Genomic DNA, 26724 nt, shown 5'->3' with positions numbered 1-26724 from the left:
ACTTGCTACTGGCCAAAAAGTATCCAGGGTAAAGTGTGGAGTGATAAAGGTAAACCCATTACTATTATTCAGGGGGAAAAACAGCATGAGACTATGCTGGTGCTGAGTTAGAACACACTATTCAAATACAAGAATATTTTTATCTTAGATAAAATATTCCCTCTTGTTACTTGGCAAGGACTATGTGATTAATCTGTTTGCTTCTATCTGTTGCTTCATGCCTATGTGTTTCCTTTATCCTAGTGTCAATTTTTCTCAAACAACATAAGGCCATGGGCCCGGAGGTCAGGGGAGCTGGGACAGAGAGAAAGAAAGCCATAACGACCAAAATCTTTGATTTGGATGTTGCCAACCGAGTACTCAAGTAGGAAATGACTAACAGAGAGAAATGACTTGGGGGTTGGATCTCATCCATTGACCAATTTTATAAGATAAATTAAGCAGATTTACATTCTACTATTTTTTTTTCTCTCTTGGAGACCTGAATCCTGATGCTTTTGTTCATCATCAGGTAAACAACCTCAGACAGTCTCTTGGCGTTGATGTCTTGGGCCTCTTTCACATCTCTTCAGCCCTGCACTTCTCTCTCAATGCAGCTGCAGGTGACATTTCCCTTTGCTCATAGATTCACCTTAGTGTCAGTCTCCAAGTAAACTGATGTCTTTCTGCATTTTTTCCTATGTCCTTCTGAGACAAAGCTAGAACTCCTGTGGCCTGCTCTCAAAAACACAGAGCAAGCATCTGGGAGAGTTCATGCCCTCCCCACCCCCTCCCTGGGAGCAGCCCTCCAACAATGGGAATGAGTGGATAAATAGACCCATCTCTCAGCTTTCAAAGGGGCAGTTCTTGGAGGCATTCTGCACTTTCAACCCAGGTCATTGTGGGATCAAGACAGTCTGGTCCACATTAGCAGTCTTTCAGTCTCACCCTCTCTGTTCCCTCACTCCTTCCTCCTGGGATAAATTTTTAGCATCCTAAGCTTTGTCTTCCACTCTACTTTTGGGAAATCCAAACCAAAAATCCCTTCACTTCTTTGATATATTTTATGCCTGATTTACTGAGGGCAACTGAATTTAATTCTACTTTTGTCTACCAAATGCCCACAAGAGCAGGGACAATGCATATTTTATCCACCATTTTATTCCCTGGGCTCAACATCATAACTTGAGCAAAGACATTCCTGGATAAAATAATATATTAGTTAAAATGAGACCAAAGCAAATTCATTTCTTATTCATAATTTTTAAAAATAATGATATAAATCATCCCTCTTGGGATTGCATAAATACCACTCAAGAATACTTTATTCATCATGCTTAGTTTTATAACAACTATCCACAAGACTAAAAAATCTCAATAGCCAGAGGAATTTGTCAAATTCTAGTGGTGAATGCATTCAAATCTAATAGTTACCTTTCAATCAGAGTCTTTCAAGACATTTAGTAAGATCACACTCCTGTGTTTGCACAGAAATCGCAGTTTCCCATGGCGTAGGAAAAGTCCTCTGGTACTGGATCCCTTAATGGCTGGTTCTGTTAGAGCACCAACCTTACATGCATCACACTGTTGTTATGACTCACATGGTTTTCTGCCTTCCCTGCTAAACTGTATGCGCTTGGAGGGTGGTGGGAGCCATCTTTGTCTTCTTCACCTCATGGCCAGCATGCTTAGCTGCAGTCCTGGAACTATGCAATCTCAATAGCCATTGATTAAATGAGTAAAAGCATCTTTTTCTCACTTTGACATTCTTTTTGCTCTGCTCCCAATTAAGGACAAGATAATATTGGGGTGGGGGGGGGAATGGGAGAAGAGAAGAGAGAGAGGAGGGAGGGTATGGAAGGGAAAAGAGGGTAGGGGATAGAAAAAGGGAGGAGAGGGGAAGGGAGAGGAGGAGAAAAGAAGATAGTCAAGGAAAGACCAGGGAAAAGTGGTCTCTCATTAAGCAGCTTTTTGCAATCACTGCTGAATATGAGAGTGGAATAGGGAGATTTTCTAAGCTAGGGAATTATTCTCCAAAATGAACAAAACAGTGTTTGTAAAGGTAGGTAGACTATTTTTATAAAGACGTCTTCTTACTTAACCACCTTCTTACTTTTCCTACTGCCTGAATATTTAGCAAGTACAGTTAGTATGTTTACCTAGACATCTTGCTTATATTTGTAAATATATCTATAGAGATGTAGTTTGTTCTGTCTCCTTTTTATACCAGAAGAATGTAAGATAGCCCTGGCCGGTGTGGCTCAGTTGGTTGGTTGTCATCCCATGCACTGAAAAGTTGCTGGTTCAATTCTGTTTAGGACACATGCCTGGGGTTGAGGGCTCAATCCCCAGTAGGGGGCATGCAGGACTGCAGGAGGCAGATAGTAGATATTCTGTTCTCTCTCTCTCAATCCATTAAAACCTTTTTAAAAATAAGAATGTAAAGCAGTGCATTTCTACTTTGGTCCAGAGAAGATAATTTTGCTAAGCCAATTAGTTGGCTGGTTCTAGAGAAAAGAGAGAGGAGGGCAATTTCCAAACCTAACATGGATGTAACTATGAACTAGTTAATGCCTAGAGCATAGCATTTTCCAAGTCTAACCCAGTTTCTTCCTCAACTCTGAGGAAGGGGTAAGAGAAGACGGTGGAGCACTTTGAGAGCGATGACCAAAATGTTGTGTTCTGTCGGATGGAACTGCGAAACCATTGGTAAATTTTGAAGTGGCAGCCAGGACAGCTGCTCCAATTCAACCGTGTTTGAAAATGGCAATGACTTGTTTCCCAAGTTTCAGTTTAAACATCATTTATGTAAGAAAAGAAACCATGGCTTCTGACTGTAAATGTCTGATAGAAATTTCCTAAGAATTCACTACTCTTTTAATTGCAGTTTCCAAGGAAGTATTCTACTTCACTGTAAGAAATTTGTTTATTCTAGTCTCTCCCTCAGAGCAGTGAGATTAGAAGGCAAAGCCTTAGACCTGGAGTCTCATTTCCATGACTGCTCAGAGCATCTTCAGACAACTGAACTACCAAACTTTTCTCACAATTAAGATGGGGCCTGGCCATAGTTGGTCATGTGAGCAATTCTGCCTTCTAAGTTATTTGCATTTGTAATTATACCCAATCTTGTTATAGCCAAAAATGTTGTGCCGCTTAATGAAAAATGTGGGTATGAACATAAAAACATTATAAAGAACCAACAACTGGATGACAAAAGAACATTATATTGTGTTAGCTTAAGGCTGCAAACAGGTGACATATAGACATTATACTTTTGGAGTGTTCTTGATGGACTTCAAGCAACCTAAGGAAGTCTTCATCAACAGAGAACCTAGAGGAAAATAAAAATGCTAGACTTGAGGGAAGCATCTAGGATCAAAAGCAATTAACCCACTGTTTCCTGGTGACTTCCTAAGTGCAGTAGGATTATTATTGTTGTTGTTGTTATTTTCTATTCCTTCTTTCTTTTTTTCTTTTTTTTTACTCTGTCTTTTTTTTTTTATTGATTAAGATATTACATATGTGTCCTTATACCCACGTTACCCCCCTACCCCCCCCCCCCGGCTCATACCCTCCCCCCCCCCCTCCCCCCCGTTGTCCGTGTCCATTGGTTAGACCTATATGCTTGCATGTAAGTCCTTTGGTTGATCTTTCCCCCTCCCCACCACCCTCCCCTACCTTCCCTCCAAGGCCCGACAGTCCAATCAAAGCCTCTCCGTCTCTGGATCAGTCCCTGTTCATCAGTTTATGATGTTCATTATATTCCACAAATGAGTGAGATCATGTGGTATTATCCTTCTCTGACTGGCTTATTTCACTTAGCATAATGCTCTCTAGTTCCATCCATGCTGTGGCAAATGGTAAGAGTTCCTTTTTCTTCTTCCTCTTCTTAAAGAATACCTTTCAGCATTTCATATAATGCTGGTTTGGTGGTGATGAACTCCTTTAGCTTTTTGTTATCTGTGAAGCTCTTTATCTGACCTTCAATTCTGAATGATAGCTTTGCTGGGTAAAGTAATCTTGGTTGTAGGTTCTTGGCATTCATCACTTTGAATATTTCTTGCCACTCTCTTCTGGCCTGCATGGTTTCTGTTGAGAAATCAGCTGACAGTCGTATGGGTACTCCCTTATAGGTAACTGACTTTTTTTCTCTTGCTGCTTTTAAGATTCTCTCTTTGTCTTTCGCTCTTGGCATTTTAATTATGATGTGTCTGGGTGTGGTCCTCTTTGGATTCCTTTTGTTTGGGGTTCTCTGCGCTTCTTGGACCTGTAAGTCCATTTCTTTCACCAGGTGGGGGAAGTTTTCTGTCATTATTTCTTCAAATAGGTTTTCAATATCTTGCCCTCCCTCTTCTTCTGGTACCCCTATAATTCTGATGTTGGTACGCTTGAAGTTGTCCCAGAGGCCCCTTACACTATCTTCGTATTTTTGGATTCTTTTTTCATTTTGCTTTTCCGGTTGGGTGTTTTGCTTCTTCGTATTTCAAATCTTTGACTTGATTCTTGTGATCCTCTGGTCTGCTGTTGGGAGTCTGTATAATATTCTTTCTTTCAGTCAGTGTATGCTTAATTTCTAGTTGGTCCTTTATCACAACATCGAGGGTCTCACTAGATTTCTTGAGGATCTCACTACATTTATCGGCGGTTTCCATAAAATTCTTGAAAAATCTTAGAACCGTGGTTTTGAACTCTATATCTAGTCATTTGCTGTCCTCCATTTCTGTCATTTGTGACTTGTTTCTTTGTCTTCGTATTTTGTCTGCTTCCCTGTGTTGGTAGAGTGGTTTTGTGTGCTAGGTGTCCTACAGGGCCCAGTGGCTCAGCATCCCCAGTTACCTGAGGTGGACACTCTTGGTGCACCCCCTTGTGGGCTTTGTGCACAGTCTTGTTGTAGTTATGCCTTGATTGTTTTAGGTGTCACTGGGCGGAATTGACCTCCAGGCCAATTGGCAGTGAGAATCAGCTGTGTCTGCAGTGGGAGAACTTCTGTGCTGAAGACACCCTTCTGGGGCAAGACTTGCTTCAGTGGGGCTTTGGTGCTCACTGAGTCTGCCCCCTGAGTGTGTTCCTTATGAATCTGAGGAGTTGTAATCTGGATGGTCCCACTCTGACCACTGGGTACACTGGCTCTTGGATCTAAGGAGGTGCTAATTAAGCCTCTTCCTGAGGTTACCCAGCAGGAGCTACGAAGAGATATGCAGATTCCCCTTCCTTTTTTGGGGGTCTGGGGGTGCCCAGATGAGGCCCAGCTGTGAAGCAATGCAAGCTGCTGTGGGGCCTTGGGCCTTCTCTTGGAAGTTCTGAGTCTGTCTGGCCCAGCTGCAATTTGTTAGGTAATTGTCAGGTTGCAAAGGACCCGGGCATTCATATGCAAAAGGCTTTGCAGCAGCCTGGATGGGGCGGGGTCTAGGAATCAACAGGGCGGAGCAAGCAGCTATGGCTGATTCTCAGCCCTGCCCTAAGGGGCCATGCGTCTCAGTGTCCCAGTAATTGCTGCCAGCACCTCTGAGGGAAAGCCGCCCTCAAGTTCCGGGTTCTGCCTGCTGCCAGACCGTCCAGTTTCTCCCCGTATGAGCCCTGGGACCCCAGAGATTTCCCGGAACCAGAGTTCAGAGCAGTCGGGAGCTTGTGACTCCCTCCCGATTCAAAAAGACAGCCGCGTCCTCAGGTGCCAGCCCCTTTCCCCGCGCACCGGAGCCTCCGTACCTCTGCACTTTACTTTCGTAGCTCCTCTGAGTCTGTGTGCTCTTCTCTTTCCTTCTAGTTGTAGAATTTCCACTCAGCCAGCCTTCCTGTGGTTCTGGATGATGACCGTTCTGTCTTTTAGTTGTATTTTTGAAGTTGTTGTCGGAGGCAGCAATTTCCGGGTGTTTACCTATGCCGCCATCTTGGTTTCCTCTCTATTCCTTCTTTCAAGAACCAACAAGGTTGAGGAAATTGCTTTAATCACTGAGGTTGTAAAACAAGTCATAGACGATAAGTTAAACTTATGTGCTAAATTAAACACAGCAACATTTAATGGTGTTTGTTTGTTTTAGCTACTCTATCTATTGACCTAAGTAGCTTAATTGACACACAATATTTACTCCCTGCAAAAAGGCTTGGAAATAGCAGGCCAAAAACATGTCTTATGATATTCATTAACCATTTTCTAAACAGTTTTCCTAAAGCATTAGTACTGGTTTAGCATAGGGTCTGAGAGAATTAAAAACGGTGATGTTTCTTACGAAAAAAAGACTATTGAAAAAGAAATTAAAACTGGGGGTGGATGGGTGGGGAAGGGATGAGTTTCAGCACAGATGGCCTGGTTTGTGATGGGAAAAGAGGTCAGGTGTGATATAGTACTCTATTTCATTTCTAAAATGAAAAATGCCTTCATTGTGGCAGCAAAAGCCTGGTGTTCTGATTCAGCCAGCGAGGTCAGGTCAAAACTTTATCTTTTAAAGAAATAGATCATGTAATTGGTTGCTTGAAAGTAATTGAAAGTTGGCACAATTGGAAAACCATTTCCCCTGCAGACTTACTCCTCTTAAATTGAGCAAATGTCAGAACCGGACATTAAAAGCTAATGTTTGTCTTCTGATTCTCAAAGACTTTATTGTGTGTGCTTCCTGTGGACTTGTGTACATGAACTTTCCTAGGCTTGTGTAAACGGTTCATTCCAGGCTGCCTCTAACCACTGATCCCTTCAATGAAAGCAGCATTTCAGGACTCACACAGAGTCTCTTTCAGACCCAGTGAACTTTTTTTTTTTTTACACAATTAGCGTTCTTTGTGTATTAGTATTTAAATTTTGTTAATTTTTTAATATTTGAATTTATTCGCAGCAAAATAGCTTTTGTTTGGACATACGGCGCTGAGTTTTAAAACTATAGATTCACAGAAGCACCGCCACACGCAGGTCAAAGGACAGTTCCGTCACATCAAAAGATCCCCTCATCCTGACCGACCCTCATCCCAACCATAAGCCCCGAGAATCGTTGACCTGTCTGTCACCTGTCAGACTGGTGTGGCGTTTCCCGAATGCCGCACACGCAATCCTACAGCATGTAATCACTGGAGACTGGCTTCCGATGGGAGGCCATGCTCCCTTATATGTCCGCATGTCTTGTGACAGCTGTGTTCCAGACTACCTTTTCGAGTTTCTTTGCTCTGGTTGTTTCCAGGCTGCTTGCTACGGTAGAAGGAGCAGCCCCCTCAGAGGCCGAGGGCAGACTTGTTTTTGGACCAGGATCACACAGCTTAGGTCTCCCTGGGAGGCAAAGGTTGGGCAGGATTGCCTGGCGCCTCCTGATAAGACTGGGAGTTTTCCAAGGTGGAATCCCTTTGCAGAGACACACTGCACTGTAATCCTTACCTTGATCCAACTCGGCATTGTGCCCCTGGGTGGGGGCTAGAAGAACCGATTCCAATGCACAGCTCATTCCGGTTGCTGCGCTGTGAGTAATCAAGTCCTTTATCTCTGTCCCGGGTGTGTCCTGTCTTCTGTCAGCATCTTCATACCTGTGGCCGGTTAAACTGTCAGCTTGCAAACAGGGTCTAAATCTGGAGGCCTTTCACAATGCTTGCAGCTTTCTCCATGTAGCATAATGCATTTTGACTCATTGTGCTATTGTGTGTGTGATCAGCAGTGTATTGCTTTCCTAGGGCCTCCCAACAGGGTACCCAAAACGGGGTGGCTTAAAACAAAAGAAAATTATTGGTTCACAGCTCTAGTGGTAGAAGCATGAACTCAAGTTGGCCAGGGCCACAGTGCCTCTGAAACCTCTAGGGCAGTGATTCTCAACCTTCCTAATGCCGTGACCCTTTAATACAGTTCCTCATGTTGTGGTGACCCCCAACCATAAAATTATTTTCGTTGCTACTTCATAACTGTAATTTTGCTACTGTTATGAATTGTAATGTAAATATCTGATATGCAAGATGTATTTTCATTGTTACAAAAAAATTGAACATAATTAAAGCATAGTGATTAATCACAAAAACAATATGTAATTATATATGTGTTTTCTGATGGTCTTAGGCGACCCCTGTGAAAGGGTTGTTCGACCCCCAAAGGGGTCGCGACCCACAGGTTGAGAACCACTGCTCTAGGGGACTCTTTCCCGGCTTCTCTGGTGGCTGGCCAGCAACCATTAGTGATCCTTGGCTTTTAGGTGCATAATTCCAATCTCTGCCTTTGCCATCAGATGGTGTTTGTCCTGTGTGCCTCTGTCTTCACATGGCTGTCCTTTTATAAGGATATCAGCCGTATTGAATTAAGGTCCCACCTACTCGACTATGACCTCATGTCAATTAATTAAATGCCTCCATTTCCAAGTAAGGTCTCATTCTTAGGTTCTGGGTATAAAAACTTCAAAAGATCTTTCGGGTGATGAAGAGGCAGAACTTAACTCATTTCAAATAGTTTGTTTCTTCTTTACTGATAAGCAGTATTGCATTGGTCAGAGGCGCCGCAGTTATTGTTGCTGTGTTGTTGTTTTATCCATTTGCCTGTGGAAGGACGGTAGGATGTCTCCAGTTTGGGGTAATTAGGACTGATGCTGCTATACACATTTGTGGACAGATTTCTGTGTGAACGTAAGTATTCATTTCTCTGAGCTAAATACCTAGGAGTGGATTTCTGGGGCATGTGGTAACTTTATCTGGAGCTGTTTGACTTCAGCAGTGTTTCATAGTGGCTGCATCACTGTGGATTTCCAGCAGCAATGTATGCGAGTTCCCGTTGCTCTGAATCCTCACGAGCGTGTGATATCATCAGGTGCGCTTTTTTTTTTTTTTAATTTTGCTCTGTGTATGCCTATGTGTGCCCATTTGAATAGCCATAGAGTATTATCTCACTATAGTTTTAATTTGTATTTTCATAATGATTAATGCTGTTGAAAATCTTTTCATGTGCTTGTTTGCCATATGTCTAACTTGTTTGATGTCCTTGTTCAAGTTTTTTTGCTCATTTTTTATTTTGTTTTTGTATTTGGAGAGAGTTATATATCTATAATAACAAAAGCGTAATATGCTAATTAGACTGAACATCCTTCTGGACGACCTTCTGGACGAAACAGGGGCTATGAGGGAAGCCTGGGTCCTGGGTGCCAGAGGGAAGCTGGTGCCGGCAGCCAGGGGAAGGAAGGCCTACTCTTGCATGATATTTCATGCATTGGGCCTCTAGTATATACATATTCTGTGTATAAGTCATCTGGTAGAGTTGTGATTTGAACACATTTTCTCCCAGACTATTGTCTGTTCTTTCATTTTCTTAACAATGCTCTTTGCAAAGCAAAACAGTGTAATTTTTATGAAGTCTCACTTATCAATATTTTCTTATATAGTTTGTGCTTTTGGTGCAACCTTTGCCTGAGCCAAGGTTTCTGGGGTGTAGGAATCACTGACACCCAGAACACTTTATTAAAACCTTATTATTTATGTAGTTAAGAGTTTCCTTAATCAAACACACTCTATAAGTCGCTCATATTCTTCTATGCTTTCATCTAAGGATTTTAGACTTTGTTTTTAGATTTGTTTTTATGATCCATTTTGAGTTAACTTTTGTATGGGTGTGAGGCTGAATTAATGTTTTTCTCTGCCAGTGTATGTCCAATTGTTCCAGCATTATTTGCTTAGAAAGTTGTCATGTCTCCATTGGATCATCTTTACACATTTCTCAATGAACTAATTGTGTGCATCTATAACTGGCCTCATTCTGTTCCATAAATTTATATTTATATACTTTCATCAATACTACACTATTTTGATTACAGTAGATGTAGAGTGAATTTTAAGTTGGGTACTGTGAGCCCTCCAAAACTTTGTCTTTGCCAAATGTGTTTTGACCATTCTCACTGTTTCAACATAGATTTTCAAATGAACTGTCTACAAGAAAATCCTGCCGTGGTTTAATTGGGATTTCATTCAATGTATAAATTCGCTTGAGAAGAATTGACATCATAGGTACAGTCATGAGCCATATAAAGACTTTTCAGCCAACGAGGGACTGCATATACAATGGTCGTCTCATAACATTTTAATGACGGTGAATATCTTGTAAGAAGTGGAAGGATATATGGTTCAGGAGGGATTATTTTTTCTCTGATGGGAGCAGTGCCTGTGGGGCTTGGCAGTAGATTCCCTCTTACTCACAGCACCTCAAATTTGAGTGCACAGATTATATCACAGTCAGTCAATCACTGACCTGTTTCAGCACAGAGGAGCCTGTCTCCCTAGCGCTATGTATTCAGATCTCGCCTGATAGTCATCAGGATACACGGTTGTAGATTCTTTGTTGAAGACTAAGATCCTGTACAAGGACACAGGTCCACCCATGGAGATACCTTAACAAGTGTTAAGTGTTACTTTAGAAAAAGCTTTCTGTGCTAGTGTGGAGCCAGCCTGTCCCTGTACTTTGAAAATATTTTCAGGTTGTAACGATGTAAAGTACAGATAAGTTTTATTTCTTCCATCATTTCAATGCCAAAGAGAGCTCTTTGTGGCAGATAGAGTTAATGAAACCGAAAACAAATTTCCGAAGTCAAAATATTGACTCCTCAGTTCTACATCCTTTTTATGTTAAACAGCCTCTTTTTAAAAAAATGAATACCACTAAGTCTCTCTCTCTCTCTCTCTCTCTTTGTTAATCCTCACCTGAAGAAATTTTTCCATTGATTTTAGATAGAGTGGGAGGGAGGAAGGGAGGAAGGAGAGATTGATATGAGACAGGCATCAATTGGTTGCCTCCCACACATGCCCCTGAACAGGGCCAGGGATTGAACCCACAACCCAGCTACATGCCACTGATGGAAATGGAACCCGCCACCCTTTGGTAGGCAACCCAACACTCTAACCACTGAGATACACAGGCCAGGGCCCACAGAGTTTCTTAATCCGACCACTGCTTCACCATGCAATAGCCAAAATCCCATTGACATGACACTCCCCTATGTCCCTTTCTCTCCATCTTGTTTTCTTATTCCTACTGATGCTCAAGCCACCACCCACTTCCCCCGACAGTCACTATTACGGTGACCTATGCCTGACCATTTCTCCTCCATATTTCCAATCAGTCCAGCCACATCCCTGTGCATGGAGCAGCACTGACAGTTTCCATGTTCTATTTCTGACCCTATGGGAAGGGAGCGGGGGAGGGCTGTGGGGCAGTGTTTATAAAGCCCACAGCAGTGGACAGTGATGTCCTCAACCTTCATGTTCACTCACCACTCACTCACTAACTCACCCAGAGAACTTCCAGTCTTGAAAGCTATATTCATGATGAGTGCCCTATGCAGGCGAACCACTTTTTATCTTTTGTACTGGATTTTTATTATAGGTTTTTTCTGTTTAGATACACAAATACCATTGTGTTACGGTTGCCTACAGTACTCAGCACAGTAACATACTGTGCGGGCTTATAGCCCAGGAGCAATCGGCTGTTCCATCTAGGTGTGTGTCAGTGCGCTCAGAGGTCACACAAGGGCTCAGTCACCTAACATGCATTTCACAGTCCTTATCCCCGTCCTTGTGCTGCATGACTGTCACCGAGTCTTCCAGTTAGGAGCTCAGTGTGTCTCCATTTACTTAAGTCTCTTCTGCTTTCTTTCATCAGCATCTTGTAGCTTTCTCACTTTTGCTTTCAGTTGTCATAGATATCTTAAATGACTTAAGAGACCAACATAGGTTTATTACTTGAACCCAGGTGTTCAATGCTAAGTCTTCAAAATTCACTTAGTAGCTCTCCCTTGCTGTTTCTACCACTCTTAAATGATCACGTCACAAACTTTGTCCAGTCCTTATCAGGCTACGGCATGGAAGCATCCACCTTAGCCAGGAAAAAAAGAAAATAAGAAAAAAAACCACACCACATAAATATTATGCTTTTGCTTTGCCCTTTCTAGACTCACGATGACTCTGCTAAGGTAGTGGTACATGACTACGGCAGGCAATGAATACAGCTTGGCTTTATTTGTAGGTCATTTTGGTGGTATTTTCTAGTAGTCAGGCAGTGTTGTGTAAGAAAGTGACGCCAGGAGCTGGGCCAGTTCTTTGCAACCAGGAAGACAGAAAACGACAGAATAATAGAATGAGGAGAAGCCTGGAAGGAGCCGAGGTCCTTGATCATAATGTTGAGCAGCCAAACTGATCCTGGGACCACATACTCCCACATGTCCTTGTCCGGTCACTGTACATGCGTGTATGGCTGGAGCACAGTCCATCATGAGTTTGGTTATGTGCAGCTGAGAGATCCTCTGACAGAAGTGACTGATTTGGTTCCCCTCTCACCTATCACTCCCCCTCCCTCTCCTGCCCCTCCCCTCAGGCTTTAACCATAGTGGTCCCCATGTCACTCTTTTTCTGGATCTTCTCTTTGCTCTTACTGTTTCTCCCAAGCTGGAGTGCCTTCCCCCGCCCGCCCCAACCCTGCCCACCTCCCAGGAAGGTTCCAAACCAATGCCATTTCTTCTGGGAGGACTTTGACTAAACATACCTTCCCAACACACACACACACACACACACACACACACACACACACACACCTTCATCTACAGCATCTTTATCATAAGTACTAACATGACTGCGCTGCTGCTGAAAACCACAGCACAGACTGAAGTTTATTGAGTGCTTATTTTGTGCCAGGCTCCGAGACAAATACTTCATTTGCTTTCGTGCTGTCCTTTTCACTCCCCATGAAAAGTTTACAGATTAATCACTCTTACTGCTTCCCACTGACCAAGGATAAAGTGAAGTTTAAAGAGGCTTACGCAGTCTCTCAAGGTCACAGAGACAACTGGGAAGTGGCAGAGTTTTAAAAACTCCAGCCCCAGTCTGACTCCAGACTGAGACTCAGAGTCCATCGCACTGAAGTGAGCATGTGTGGAACCTGTTTTCACTGCTAGCGCATATTCTGAGAGGAGAGAGTGTCGTGAGTTCTATTAGATTTTCCTGTCTGCGGGCAGGCATGGGCCTTGCACAGACAGCTCCACAGTACGTGCCAGTGATCAGATGGGCGCCCCTTTCTGAGCGCCAGAGTGCCACCTGTTTGCCACAAGTGCTGTCCCAGGGTCTAGCCGAGGCCTCCCCTTCTCTGTAAACACACCCATCTTTACTAGCCTTTCACCAGCCCTGTCGGAATTGTGTTCATTCTCACTAAGCTGTTAGCAACTGACCATGGCTTGTGGTTTCCTTCTCTTTTGTGTATCTTTTTTTAATATGTGTTTATTGATTTTTAACTTTATTTTAAAATGGCCTATGTGAGGCTGCATGGAAGGAGCTGTATTTGCATACTGCATTTATTTTACTTTATTATTTAGAGAGAAAGAGAAAGGGAAGGGGGAGAGAGAGAAACATCGATGTGAGAGACATTGCTCAGCTGCTCCTGATGGGGGGGTCTAGCCTACAACCTGGGCATGTGCCCTGACTGGGCAGGGAAACAGGGACTTGGCGCGTGGGCTCACACTCCACCACGGGGCCACACCCGCCGAGCTAGCGTGTCTTCCAATAAAGGGCTTTTGGAGAAAGTGCTGTTGAAACCATAGGAATGACTCTCTCACGGTAAAATTTCAGGTACATTATGAGATTCTTGAAGATAAACTCTGGTGAATCTACATGGACAAAGCATTTTTTGAACCAATTATGATGAGCTTGTGGTGATGGTGGGTGAAGTTGTTATAGTGAAGTGATATGAACAAAGCAATTCTTTTCCTTGATACTTCACTGAGGAGTGTCAATATTTTACTGCCCTAATCTCCTTTTCCAGGTGAAGTCTTTTAAACTCAAAGGCTACCGTCTCCTCCCTAACCTATTAGTGAATGTTAAGGCTTACATAAATAACCCCTATATTTTCATCTAAATTCATATTAAACAACTGTAATCAAAGATTAAATTAGGTGTAACTGTGATAAGCGACAATGATAAGCAACAAAATTTGTTCATGCTCATTAATCTGTTGAATTGGAAATATCGGACTGAATTTTAAGTATGCTGTAGAAAGCATAGGAATCTTGGTGGATGCTTATTAACATGTAGGCTCCTACTAACATGTAGGCCTCAGGAGACACTTATGAGAGAAATGCGGACCACTGAGCTGGGTGTTTCAGCTGCTCTTCACTAAGGGTTTGTCCTTGGACTTGGGGGCAACCCAGAGCACGAGAGCATGCTGGAGAGCATTTCTTCTCTCTCCTACTTCCCTTCTTCCATGAAATATCATGCCAGGCACTGTTCCATGCTGATAAAAGAAAGATAAGCAGTGATTCTCACTGAAGTGCCAAAGAAAATAAACACAGTGAATTAAGTGCTAAAATAGGACACTACACTTAGAGAGGAGGAAACACCTTGTTCAAGTATTCAAGGCGAATTTGACATCGCAAAGGAGAGGTCATTCCACATAGAAGGCTTATAAAGAAAGACCCAGAGGGTTAAGCAAACGCTGAGCATCATTCCATGTCTGGCCTGGCTGAAGTTCAGGGTCAAGTGGAGGCAGGTGAGGGTGGCTGAGGCAGATGTGAATGGCCTTACATGCCACCTTAAAGAGGTTGGACTTAGTCCCATAGACAATGTGGAGCTATTGGGAAGAAACCTAGATATCCCCAGCAATTGGACTAAAACGATTTCAAAATATACCTTGACAAGCATAACATAGCATTCGAGTTTAAGTCAACTTTGTTCTTAGCTAACCATCTGTATTCATCAGTTTCGAGCTGTATCTAATGGGAGACTCCTCTCAGCTGATATTAGGAAGCACAATGTGAAAAAAAAGAAAAGATCAAAGGGCTGCTTTGGTTGGTGCAGAAAGCTCAGCCCTTTCTGTGAACTGTTCTAGAGAACAGTTTGCAAAAGTTCTATGTCCCCCAAAGTCTGAATAATTGAAGGATCACATCGATAGCATCTTTGAAGGGAGCCCTTCTTCTGTCCAGTACAGCCCCTTCCGTGCCGCCTCACACAGGCCATGGTGTCACCTGAGTCCACTCAATGGGAGGTATTTACACTCCACTGCTGTGCAACAGGCTTCTTCATCAGCACCTTCCATGTTATGATAAGCAGGCATCCTTCTGATTTAAGCAAGATGGTTTGGAATTAACCAAATCAGTATCATAGCTCTCGCGTCTCCTTCTGTTCACCTTTTTGGTTTCCTCCGTCTTTCCTTAGGGCAGACCCTCCCCTCTGCTGTGTTTCCATTCTCCCACAGGCATGCCAATGTGTCTGTGCTGCCTCTTGAAAATGTGATCACCAGGAAGAGGTACATTTCTTTGGCTACTTCTCGCCTCCCATTACAACGGATGCATTTTTTAAATAAATGAATTTATCATGAAAGGGCCTCGTCAGGGGCTTTTTTTCTGGTGAGTATTGCCTTAAAATATAGACGAAAGAAACACCTATGAAACAGAGTAAAAATGGGCTTAAAAAGCAGCTCAGTGTTAAGCCAGACACTGACTCATGGTTTGATGGAGCGCTGACATTTTACATCATAATGATGGAATGCTGACATTTTACATCATGACGAAAACTGATATGCTGTCAAGACTGCCAGTCTTTCCTCTCCTCGCCGCCACCCCCACACCCCCTCCTTGTGGAAAAATAAGAACTTTGGACAGTGAGAGGAACATAGCTAGGCTCAATGTTTGTGGAGCGAATAACGTGGAAAGCCACACGCCAAGGGGAAAAGGAGGTATCTTTAGTTTGAGCATCTCAGATGTGTCTACTGACTCAAGGAGCTTCCAGTCTTAGGAAATGTAGGCCCTCAGGCTGGACAAGCAGAGAGGTCCTTGCTTCTTAAATGAGTTTGACAGGAGGGATGCAGTGAGTGGGAGACATAAGGTAGTCCAGGAAATGTGTGAGACACATTCAAGTGAGGCCATTCCCACTGGCCCTCCTATAGGGGCCTTGGTTTGGGGGCAGAAAATGGATGTGCGCTAAAATGTATTACTTCCCATGGATGTGGTGGGGTGGGAGGGAAAGACACACTTCAGGACCAGGTCATGCTAGAGCCTCAGCTTCCCCATAACCCTTTCTGGGCTGACACCTCAAGGTGCTCCTGCTTTAGCATGCTGCCCCAGGGCATGCCGGTCCAGCTGTCCACACAGAGATGCTCTTTCCCCCTCCACTCCGCTCCCCTTGTCATTATCATTGATAAAACATTTCCTTCAAAAAACATTTTAAGCCTGGATGGTGTGACTCAGTGGTTGAGCGTTGACCTGAGAACCAGGAGGTCATATTTCAATTCCTGGTCAGGGCACATGCTCCGGTTGTGGGTTGCTGGCTGGATCCCCAGCAGTGGGTATGCAGGAGATAGCCGAGCAATGGTTCTCTCTCATCATGGATGTTTCTATCTCTCTCTCCCTCTCCCTTCCTCTCTGAAATAAAAACTATATTTAAAAAAACATTTTAAAATGACATGAGCAGAGAATCCTATTTAATAAAAGGCCAATATGCAAATTGACCAAACAGTAGAATGACCGGTCGCTATGATTTGCATTGACACCAGGGGGCAGATGCTCAATGCAGGAGCTGCCCCCTGGTGGTCAGTGCGCTCCCACAGGGGGAGCCCTGCTCAGTCAGAAGCCGGCTCATGGCTGGCGAATGCAGCAGTGGTGGCTGGAGCCTCTCCCGCCTCCATGGCAGTCGAACATCCCCCGAGGGCTCCAGGACTGTGCAAGAGTGCAGGCCGGGCTGAGGGATCCCCACTTCCTTCCCCCCACCCGAGTGCACAAATTTCGTGCACTGGGCCTCTAGTATTTTAAATTAAAAAAATTGCTAACCTAGGGTCAGTGAAATCTAGCTCTTACTCTTTGAAAAGCTAGGGAAAAAATCAGCACTGAGATTGAGCCCCTTGAGAGGTAAGTCACCTTGGGAGGGTGCAAGAGGGAGGGACGGGAGGTTGTTTCTCAAGTGTGTGTATGTGCGTGTGGGTGTGTGAGTATAGTCAAAGATTCACTGGCATATACAACTCAAGAATTCAACAATTTCTCCCAAAGTGCAGGAGATAGATCTAATAACCAATGACATGGCAGTGTTATCCCTTTTGAAAAGATTACTTCATTTCTATATTGATTTCTTTGAAAGAATTATTGAAAAATATACAGAATTACTTTCTTAACTACTGACCGGAAAGACCAAGCAATACTCACATCAACTGATTATTTTAATGTCAAATGTTTATTTCTATGCCATAGTCGCCTCAGCACAATTTGTAAAAGGAATCCAAAAAAAAAAAAAGATTTTTTTTTGTCAGGATATTTTCTCTGCAGATATAAGAAAGAAAACAAACACCTTGGTACCAGAATTACCATTCTTTTCACATCATTCTAATAAATTGCATCTAAATATTTTACTTGGGATATCATTTTTTTTTAGGACAGAAAAATATCTACAGGGGGGGAAAAGTTTGGATTCATTAAAATAAATTTGGGATAGTCTTTGTCAGACAATATATCTAGAACATCTTTGTTTTGGTACACTATATCACTAATGGTCATATTCTTATTAGTTAATATAATAGGCATACTTTATTACATAAAACAAAGTGCACTGAAAATGAACAATGTTAGAAACAAACTGAAATTTGGTGTATCTTAAATCTTCCGGTGACTAGATATTAGCTGAAGCGCTGGTATACAAATTTTCTATCAATACAAATGCAACTCTCTTCTGTGATGAAAATGCACTTATTAGCTTAGTTCTTTTTGCTTTAGCAGATAGGGCATCCAATACAACTGAAACAACCTGATAACAAATGGTTTTTGTTTTTCCAATCAAAAGGAATGATCTGGTTTCTTAACTGGCTCCTGCACTCAGGGAGCCAGAAGAGGGCATTTACTCTTTAAATATAGTTCTCTTGTTTGATTCGAGACAGAAATCCACCAAGTCTCTTACAGCGGAAGTAGGCACCACGCCTTAGATCACGAGGCCCCCAGAGAAGCCGGGCAGAGCGATGCTGCGCTGCAGGGTGGTGGGCCCAGCACCTAGAAGACAGCGTGGTGGTTGTGCACAGAAATCCCTTCAGCAGACTCAGTGAAAGGGTGAGAGTTCTTTAAGTTCATGCACATTTTATTGAGTAGTAATATAAAATGCTTTTTCTTTTTCATTGTTACAAGTGCATGCTTTGATTGCCAACATTTCAGAAGTCAAATTACAAAGGCAAGGCTTTAGGCTGTAGTGAATTACTTGGGCACTTATACAATTGTTAAAAAATATGAATGGACTTTTGTTGTTGTTTTCAGAATGAACCAGTTGTAACCCGTAACTGATATACAAAGGGAAAAAAGTGAAAAAAGTACAGAGTTTGTGGCACATGACAGAACAGAACAAAATAACTAAATCGTTATGACATTAACAGTTACCATGCATTTAGAGTTTCACATGTAACTACAAACTTATTTAAATTTCACAAGGTTGCTAAACATGCTAACCATCTATATGTGCACTGACAAGCTTATGTTAAAAACTTTTAAGAATACTCTCCCCCTTTAGATTTTTCAAAGCTTTTTTGATTACAAAATTTCAAAGGCATTAAGCATTTTATAGAATATAAAGTACGCCAGTATACATACATTTCCAGTATATGTCAGACCACTAAGCGCATTACAGTCCCATACAGGCCGATACAGCCATTTTTTTTTTCTTAAAAAACATGCATAGGCAGATTTATTTTTACAGAATATAGATGCTTTATCACTGTACTTAATATGGTATCTTGTTCACTATACTTAAAAATGCACCACTCATAAATATTTAATTCAGCAAGCCACAACCAAGACTTGATTTATCAACAAAACCCCTAAATATAAACAGCAAAAAAGATAGATGTAATTATTCCAGTTCTTTAAAACTTAAAGAAAAGAAATGAAAAGATATTCATTGTGAAATTAATAAGATAAGTATTATATTGAAAGAAGGGCATTCAAGCACACTAAAGAAACCTGAGGTAAGCATAATCTGTACAAAATTAAACTGTCCTTTTTTGGCATTTTAACAAATTTGCAACGTTCCTTTTTTTTTTTCTTTTTCTGTTTTTTTTTTTTTTTAAGACTGCCTAATTCATTTTATAGCCATTGTCTGACAAGAGTAGCAAAACATTATCAATAAATAGTCCTTAGTTTGTACATCATTTTGTTAAAAATGTTTGATGTCATCCATTTTTAGTGCTGCAACTGTAAACGTACAATAGAGTAAGAAATTAGACAAAGTTTTCGTGTCCAGTAACATAATGAAAGACCTTGCATTACTCTATCTAGGAGTCCCCAATGCAGGAGGAAAACAAGTTCATTCCCTAACATTGCCGTATATACTAGCATTAGCTTTCTTGTTTTAAAACTTGCTTTCGCTATAAGCATTTTTAAAAGGTATACCAAAAGAGGTGTTTAATCACCACCCTCACCAAAATATAGTTTATTATCTATCTCCCCCTCTTTTCTAATGATAGTGTAAACTTGATCCAATTCCTGGCCCCCACAGCAAGTAAGCTGTCTTCAGAGGCAAGAACATACAACTGCCAATATGCAGCAACCCCACCATGCCCTGCAGCTCGAAAAAGAAAGAAGAAAAAAAAGAAAGAAAGAAGGAAAGAAAAGAGTGAACAGGAAGTGGTCACTGAATATTGCTGCTATTACTGCCATTGCTGTCTGTGCCGTTAGTCTCTGAGGCGAGAGCCTTGTTGATGGAGTTAAGGTTGGCGTCGGAGGGCATGGCATCTCTGCGAGGTGGCATCCTCTCGTTAATTCGGTCTAAGCCCTTGGCCTCCTCGAAGCTAGTGATCTTATGTTGTGGTGAAAATCCTTTGATAGCTAAACAGAAAATCATTAAGAAAAAGAAGAACTGGGTTAGCCAGAAGACGACCAAGGGCACCACTCTTGCATCAGGTGATGTTAGAGATTTCGCAGTGAGAGATGGGAATCCTTTAGTAGAGAAGAGTGACGGGATCTGAGCACAACACAACGGCCTCCTTACCATCCCCGCGGATAACCAAGGGTTGGGAAACAGCCAATGTCTCTTGCCAAGCAAAACGTCCTCTTCAAGTTAGTGAGATGGAAGCGCGTCTCTTTTCTTCACGAAAGTTTACATAAACAAACCCGAAGCGGACATGGAAAGAGGAAAGTGCTACCAGGGCCAGGTTTCTAGAGCCAGCAGGTTTCTAGGGCCACGTTAGTGGGGTTATTGCACCAAATGCCCTGACTTTGACCGGAACACCGCCCTGCTTTTACTATTCCATTCTGCTAGCAACAGCAAGTTCAATAGCATCGCTGAGGTAGGTACATTTAACATTCTGGTAAAGAGCTTAGAGCAAAAGCTAAAAGATAAAAGGCATTAACTTGGGGCATTTCCATGCCATCTCAGAATCCCAGAAAGACTTCCTCGACAAACAACTCAATAATGGCATGAAAACAATAAAATGAAAAGCTCCTGTGTCTCCACTCAGCTTTGGGAGCATGTGGAGTGGGCCCATAGGTGAGAGGGACTCAGAAAAACCAAGATCGGGTCACTAAGGAGAAAACGCTCTCTGCCCTTCAGCAGTGAACAGGCCAAACTGATGTCCATCTGGTATCCATTCCTGCCCAAGGCAAAGAAAACTTTCTTGGTAGATCAATGTAGACATGAGTGATGGTTCAAGAATCACAAGGAGAAAGTACCTTTCACAATTTTTTAGCAAAAAAAAGAATAAGACTAGTTTTGGCCCCATTCAATGACAACATGAGTTTTCAAAGGGGGGCATTGATATCTGATTTTTTTTTTTTCCAGCAAACCTTAGTGTGCTCCAGAGACAGATAAGGCATATCTGTTCTAGAAACGAAATGATTTCTTCAGTGGGTGCACCAACAAGTTAGCTGAAAGTCAAGTACATAAATGGGGAACCAATGACATCAGTTTGCTTTACTCCCTGTGAAGTGCAAGCCAGGTACCGAAGGGCCAATCTCCAATGCCAAATTAGGCTGCGTCTCCGTGGCTGATTAAGGACAATTTCATGGCACCTTTATCCTTCCCACCTTATTTGGGAAAAAAGGGAAAGTGGTTTCAAGCTGAAACTTTGCCAGCCACTCCTACACAAATGTGCAGTGCCTTTGATTAGTATGGATGAGATTCTTAGAAGATACACACAGTTGCTTCTAAACTCATTAAGCGATGAGAAATAGCTTGCTCCCCCCTCTGCATTTTAAAGGTTAGCATCATGGTGATTAGTCAACTATGAGAGGAAGAAGATGGGGAAATGGGGAAAGACCAAGGCCCAAAGCAAAGCTTCTTAATTCTTCTCTAATTTAGTAATAAATTGCAGGATAATAGAGCTGTCTAATGAGCACCCACCCTGAAAACTAACTCAATTATTTTGAGAGACAAAACAATGGCACAAAGTGGTACTCTATTCTTTTTCTAAACCACTAGGAATACCATTTCATCAGAATTAATAAGTATCAAAAGTTCATCATCATGATTAATTTTATTAATTTCAGTGATAAAAGTGGAATCTCTGGGTTTAAAAGCCAATAAGATGGGAGCATAGAAATTCAGACTCTAGTTAGGACAATGCAATATGGTCAGAATGGGGCTCCGTTTCTAATCACCCCTGTCTAGCCTGGTATGGAAGAATGTGCTCTGCTGTAGTTGCTGGTCAGACAATGGGTATTAGCAATTTACATTGGTAGTGTACTTAACACAACACAGAGTCACAGAAACCACAGAAAACAGCCAAACTATCCACAAGAATGCACACTGCAGATTAGAATGTGCCGAGAGGAATAGAGAATTCCCACATAAATAGCAGTTTATTCACTGCTATTTAGGAAGCAGTTGTATTTTCTCTTACGTTGCTATCATTTCCCCTACTACATCCAAATCATGTACAAATTAAAGAGTCTAAAGTGGCACTTTTAAAACATCACATCAAAGGGCCAGATGCACACAATTTGGGGAAAAACAAAGAGTTATCTTTGCAAGAGCAAAATACAACTGAAGAATTTTGTTTTAAAGGGGAACTTCAAATTATTCTTTTTACAATTTCCAAAGGGTAGGTGTGTGTAATATTAAAAACTGTGTTGATATGCAGTTCTCTCATAACTATATACTTAAAAAGCACTTAATTCAAAACTAATTGCTAAAGGATCAAGTCTACTGTCCTTGAGCAGTGCCAGGACACGGTCGGTGATAGACATGACTTGATTTCCCCTGCAGCACCTAGCAGAGGGCCTGGTGCAAAGCAGACACTCAATAAATGTTAAACAATTGAGTGAATTCTCGACAGCCGCTTCGCTTGTTACTGGCCACCTCCACAGACACTAGCTGGTGCTAACTGTACTACAGATTCCAGTAGGTTAAAATTTGATAAGAGTAGCAGAACTGTTTATCTCATACACAGCTGTCTCATGTTGGATTATTGTTTAGAGACATAAATTAATGTTGAACTACAACAAAGCACTATTCAAATGGACCTTTTTTTCCTTGCTAGAAATTTCTGAAGACTAGAATTCATAAAGCTATTTTTATTCTCTCCTTTTCAGTGCTGACTGAAAGTGATTTGAGGGAGGGACATGGTTCAGCTCAAAGAGTATTGTTTTGTGCGTTATTTGTCAAAACAGCTGCCATAACCCCCACCCCACATCGTTCAAGATATATAATCCTTTTGTTTTCTGTGATTATCCTAGGTTCATTGTATACAAAGGCAAACATAGCTTTAAGGGAAAAAAACAAACAAACAAACCATAAAAGGACACTTTCCCCTTTAAAGCAAGAACATTTTGGTTAATACTGAGCCACAACTGTTAGCCCAACACCCACACACTCTGTACAAGCTACAGCAAAAATAAAAAATAAAAATAAAAAAATGAATACACCCAGCAGAGCCCTTATCTGTTGCAGGTACAACAGAAAGGGGACTGGCCAATTTACCTTCATCAGCCTCAATAGCCTCAACAGTAGCTGAAGAGAAGAAAGGGGGTGCAAAATGAATGAGAAAATGAGCAGAGGATTTTTAACTCTAAGAACAAATCAGTGACGATCAAGGGAACTAAGAGAATTCATGTTCCTGTAAGTGCTGGATTCTGGCACAGACAACAAAACAGAAATGCTAAAAAGAAAGAAAGAAAGAAAGAAAGAAAAAAAACACAACAAAGTGATAAGTTTAATTTATAAGGTGGATACACACCTCTGAGTGAACTGCTTTGGTTTTTGCTCATTAAATAAATGACAGAGTGACCCTTTAGGAAAACACTCAGGAAAGTTTTCTTTTACTTAGATTGAATTGATAAAGGGACTAGGTCAATCTAAAATGAGCCTGTGACTTGCACCAATTTCAATAAAACCACTGCTACACTTGGTGATTTACAGTTTTAAAATACCAGGAAAAAAATGGCAGAATTTGAAGCAGTTGCCATAATGTCAATGGGGTAATTCATGCTATTTAATATTAAGTAGCCCATTTTCCTACTGCAATGGAAAAGGGGCATCAATTTAGAGGGGAAAATAATCAATGTGTCTTGAGCTGAAAATGAATATGTTTTTATAAAGACCAACACCCAGCATGATTAGAATGGTGAGAGAAAAGAGAAAAGGAAGGCAATGGTGTAATTTGGACTTCTTTTACCAGGCAGTCCAATTTAAAATCGTTTTTTCTTATTGTGGTATTATTTCTTGGAACGAAATTCTTGAAAAGTTATAATCAAGTGGTAACATGCCAATAGCAGTGATAATTCTATCAGCCTGTTAAAGCAAAGGCAGCCTAAATACTGAAAATCTGCGTATTTCAGAAGCAAAACTTTGAAGGCCCATTGCTTTCCCAGTAATTATTATAAGAGGGTACATATTCTCACTGTACCCTTTCTGTTACCAAGGATAGTTGATATTTCCTTAATTAAGTGCTAAAATGCAAAACTTCTCTACATTTACTTCCAAAATGTTTCTATTAAAATTCTACCCCTTGACTTTAATATGCACATTTCTTATAATTTAAGGATTTAAATCTAGGGCAACTGCCAAATGTGCACTACAATTTACTTACGGTGCATTCTAAATTCCACCACGGAGCAGAAATATTGAAGCTTTAAGTAATTTCTCCTTTTAGACAATTGAAGGGCATCAGAAAATGGATTCTGAAATTGTATTAATGTATATGGTTTAAAATATGTACTGAATTTTCAGATTCTTAGGAATAATAAGGTTCTAATGCTTATGTTCCCTGTGTGTATGTGAGTTCAACACAGAATAATACAAACAATGGTTTTAAAATAAAGTGAACAGAAGAACTGAGTAATCTAAGTTAAATACCAGTGAGAATCTGGAAATCAAACAAAGAATTGTAAGAACTTAAGATAACTTAAGTGTAAAAGTAAACCAAAATATGTGAAACCACACCAGCACTAACATATTAGAAATATGTACTGCCTGTTAAGTGTATCCTTCTAAAGCAAATGTGGCCATAGTTTCTGATAATACACTTGCAGTACCTTAAAATGTGCTTATCAAAAACTATGCAGATCTCAATGAGGTAGTTGTGCATTTTGAGTTCATCAGTGATCCACTGATATGAATGTTGTCCAGAGCATGTTTACTGTGATGGGAAAAATGCTCTGTTTTAAAAAACAAGTTGCTAAAATAATTTTTAGGTGTAAACGGGGAATTTCCTTAAATACTATATGTCTTCCTACTATCTTTAGAAATGTCCTCTTTTGTGGAAACTCAAAGATATTGGTTTTGGGATAAATTACTATGAAAATAAAGAAAACGAGAGTGCTGCTGCTAGGGGGTGATTCTTTAGCAGTACCGTATACCTGAAGTTGAACACTACGCTCCACGCAGAGAGGTGGGTCTAAACAATGTAACCATAAGAACACCTGAATCTTCTAGTTTGAGGGATAGTGATAGAAAAAAGAAAATACACAAAAAGATTCAGGGAAAGATATACAAAAATAAGCAAGAGGCTGAGATTGTTTTGAAAATATTATAGTGTATTTTTGTTTTCCTTTTTTCATGTTAAAGACTAATTTAACAGCAACACTTCCATTAATGATAATATCAATGGAACTCTCATTAAAGATAATATTAGTTAAAATAGGTAATAAAACAAAAGAGTGTGCCCTAACCGGTTTGGCTCGGTGGATAGATCGCCGGCCTGCGGACTAAAGGGTCCCAGGTTCAATTCTGGTCAAGGGCATATACCTTGGTTGCGGGCACATCCCCAGTGGGGAGTGTGTAGGAGGCAGCTGATCGATGTTTCTCTCTCATCAATGTTTCTAACTCTCTATCCCTCTCCCTTCCTCTGTTAAAAAAATCAAAATATATTTTTAAAAAAAGTAAAAGAGTGTATCTAGTAGGGTAGCCACTAGCCACATGTGACTATGTAAATCAAATTAATAAAAATTAGATAAAATAAAACACTTTCTCAGTTGTACTAGCTATATTTTAAGTGTTCAACAGCCATATGTTGCCAGTGACTTCTGTACAGATAGAGACATTTCCATCATTACAGAAAGTGTTATTAGAAAGCACTCGTCCAGAATGCTACACATTTTAATACAAAATCTCTGGGTCTTTTAAAGGAAATGTTTTCATTCTTTTCAGAAATGAAACATGGTTATACTCAGTCTGTTTTGGGGGTATAAATAAAAGACATATATGACTCCCAATTTCTACTCAAGTGGATAATGAAATTATCCTTTTTATATTCTTCCTACATTTTCCACTGAAACCTAAACTTTGGGATGTATATTTGTACGTGTGCGTGTGTATTTCATCCATCAGACAACCAGAACATTTAGAAAAAATGTAATTAAAACTTTGTTTTTAGCAACTGGTTGACTGAGAGTGGGCAAACCTATTGTGCATGTAGGCAACCTAAATGAGGTGTCCTATCGCAAGGCCTGCACTGTAGTGACCATGTGGGCGCCTCGGGAATGCAGGGTGGGGGCGACTCCATTCCCACGCAAGAGGGAGCTGAGTTGTTGAACATGACTGGTCACATGGATGTGGGGGTTCAGTCCTTCTTTGAGCCGAGAATAAGACAGAGCTTAAATGAATGAGTAACTCAGGGCTCTAACAACACAGCTGACTAGAGGCTCCTGGCATGGTCAGGTCACAGTGACTGGGCTGCTTACCGCTTTGAAGAGTTTGCTTCCCTCCAGAGAGCACTCCGCTGGGGAGCATGCCTGTGGGCGTCAGGCCTTTCAGCGTCAGCACACTCTCGCTCTCCTCTCTGGAAAGGCACAAGGTGAGGGGAGCATTAACTCTCATTTTCTGTGTGTGTTTTTTTTAATGTATTTTTTATTGTTGATAGTATTACAGATGTCTCCCATCCCCCCTCCTTTTCCCTCTCCTCCCAGTTTCTACGCCCCCTCACCCCCCCACCCAGGTCTTCACTACCCTATTGCCCATGTCCATGGGCTAAGCATATACATTTTCTCTTGAGAGAGAGAGAAGACAAATGAAAAAATTGCATATAATAACTCACATTTACATCTGTCTTGGCTCTGTAGATTTTTTTTAACTTAAAACATACTATATTTTTATACATTCATATTGAAGTAATGTTATGTAAATGACATGACTGAGTTTACAATTATACAGCTGAGATGGTTCAGTCCCTTTGAGTATTGAAGACACAGAAAACAATTCTGATTGTTAAGCAGGCATCACAGTACACAGTGGCTGCTGGGCTTCCTCGGTGGGATGCAGATGTTGAACATGAGCCAAGGGGAGTGTGGAAGGGACTTTTCCAGCCCAGGCTCAGGAAAAATGAGTGAAGCTCATTTGATTTGGGAGAGAAAATCAGGGAGTATATGGAGT

At 41.3% G+C, this 26724-nt stretch overlaps 1 protein-coding gene across 2 annotated transcripts in view; it reads right to left on the bottom strand.

Moving 5' to 3' along the window:
• Positions 1-17099: 17099 nt before the first annotated feature.
• The window catches only part of PPP3CA (protein phosphatase 3 catalytic subunit alpha), a 311141-nt gene continuing 301516 nt past the window's right edge, over positions 17100-26724 (bottom strand). The window contains exons 12-14 of one of the 2 annotated variants that reach the window (XM_070392095.1): positions 26037-26134; positions 22837-22866; positions 17100-19745 (exon numbers count right to left, since the gene is read on the bottom strand). In XM_070392095.1, coding sequence (XP_070248196.1) covers positions 19549-19745; positions 22837-22866; positions 26037-26134 — 325 coding nt within the window. In that variant the 3' untranslated portion in view covers positions 17100-19548. The remainder of the gene's footprint in view (positions 19746-22836; positions 22867-26036; positions 26135-26724) is intronic. The other variant, XM_070392101.1, reaches the window with a different exon arrangement.

The sequence above is a fragment of the Myotis yumanensis genome, unplaced genomic scaffold (genome assembly GCF_028538775.1).
Source record: "Myotis yumanensis isolate MYYU_CA2020_CCGP unplaced genomic scaffold, mMyoYum1.0.hap1 SCAF_1, whole genome shotgun sequence".
Taxonomy (NCBI): domain Eukaryota; kingdom Metazoa; phylum Chordata; class Mammalia; order Chiroptera; family Vespertilionidae; genus Myotis; species Myotis yumanensis.
Note: the sequence above shows the minus strand (reverse complement) of the source record. Positions and strands in the feature narration are given on the sequence as shown.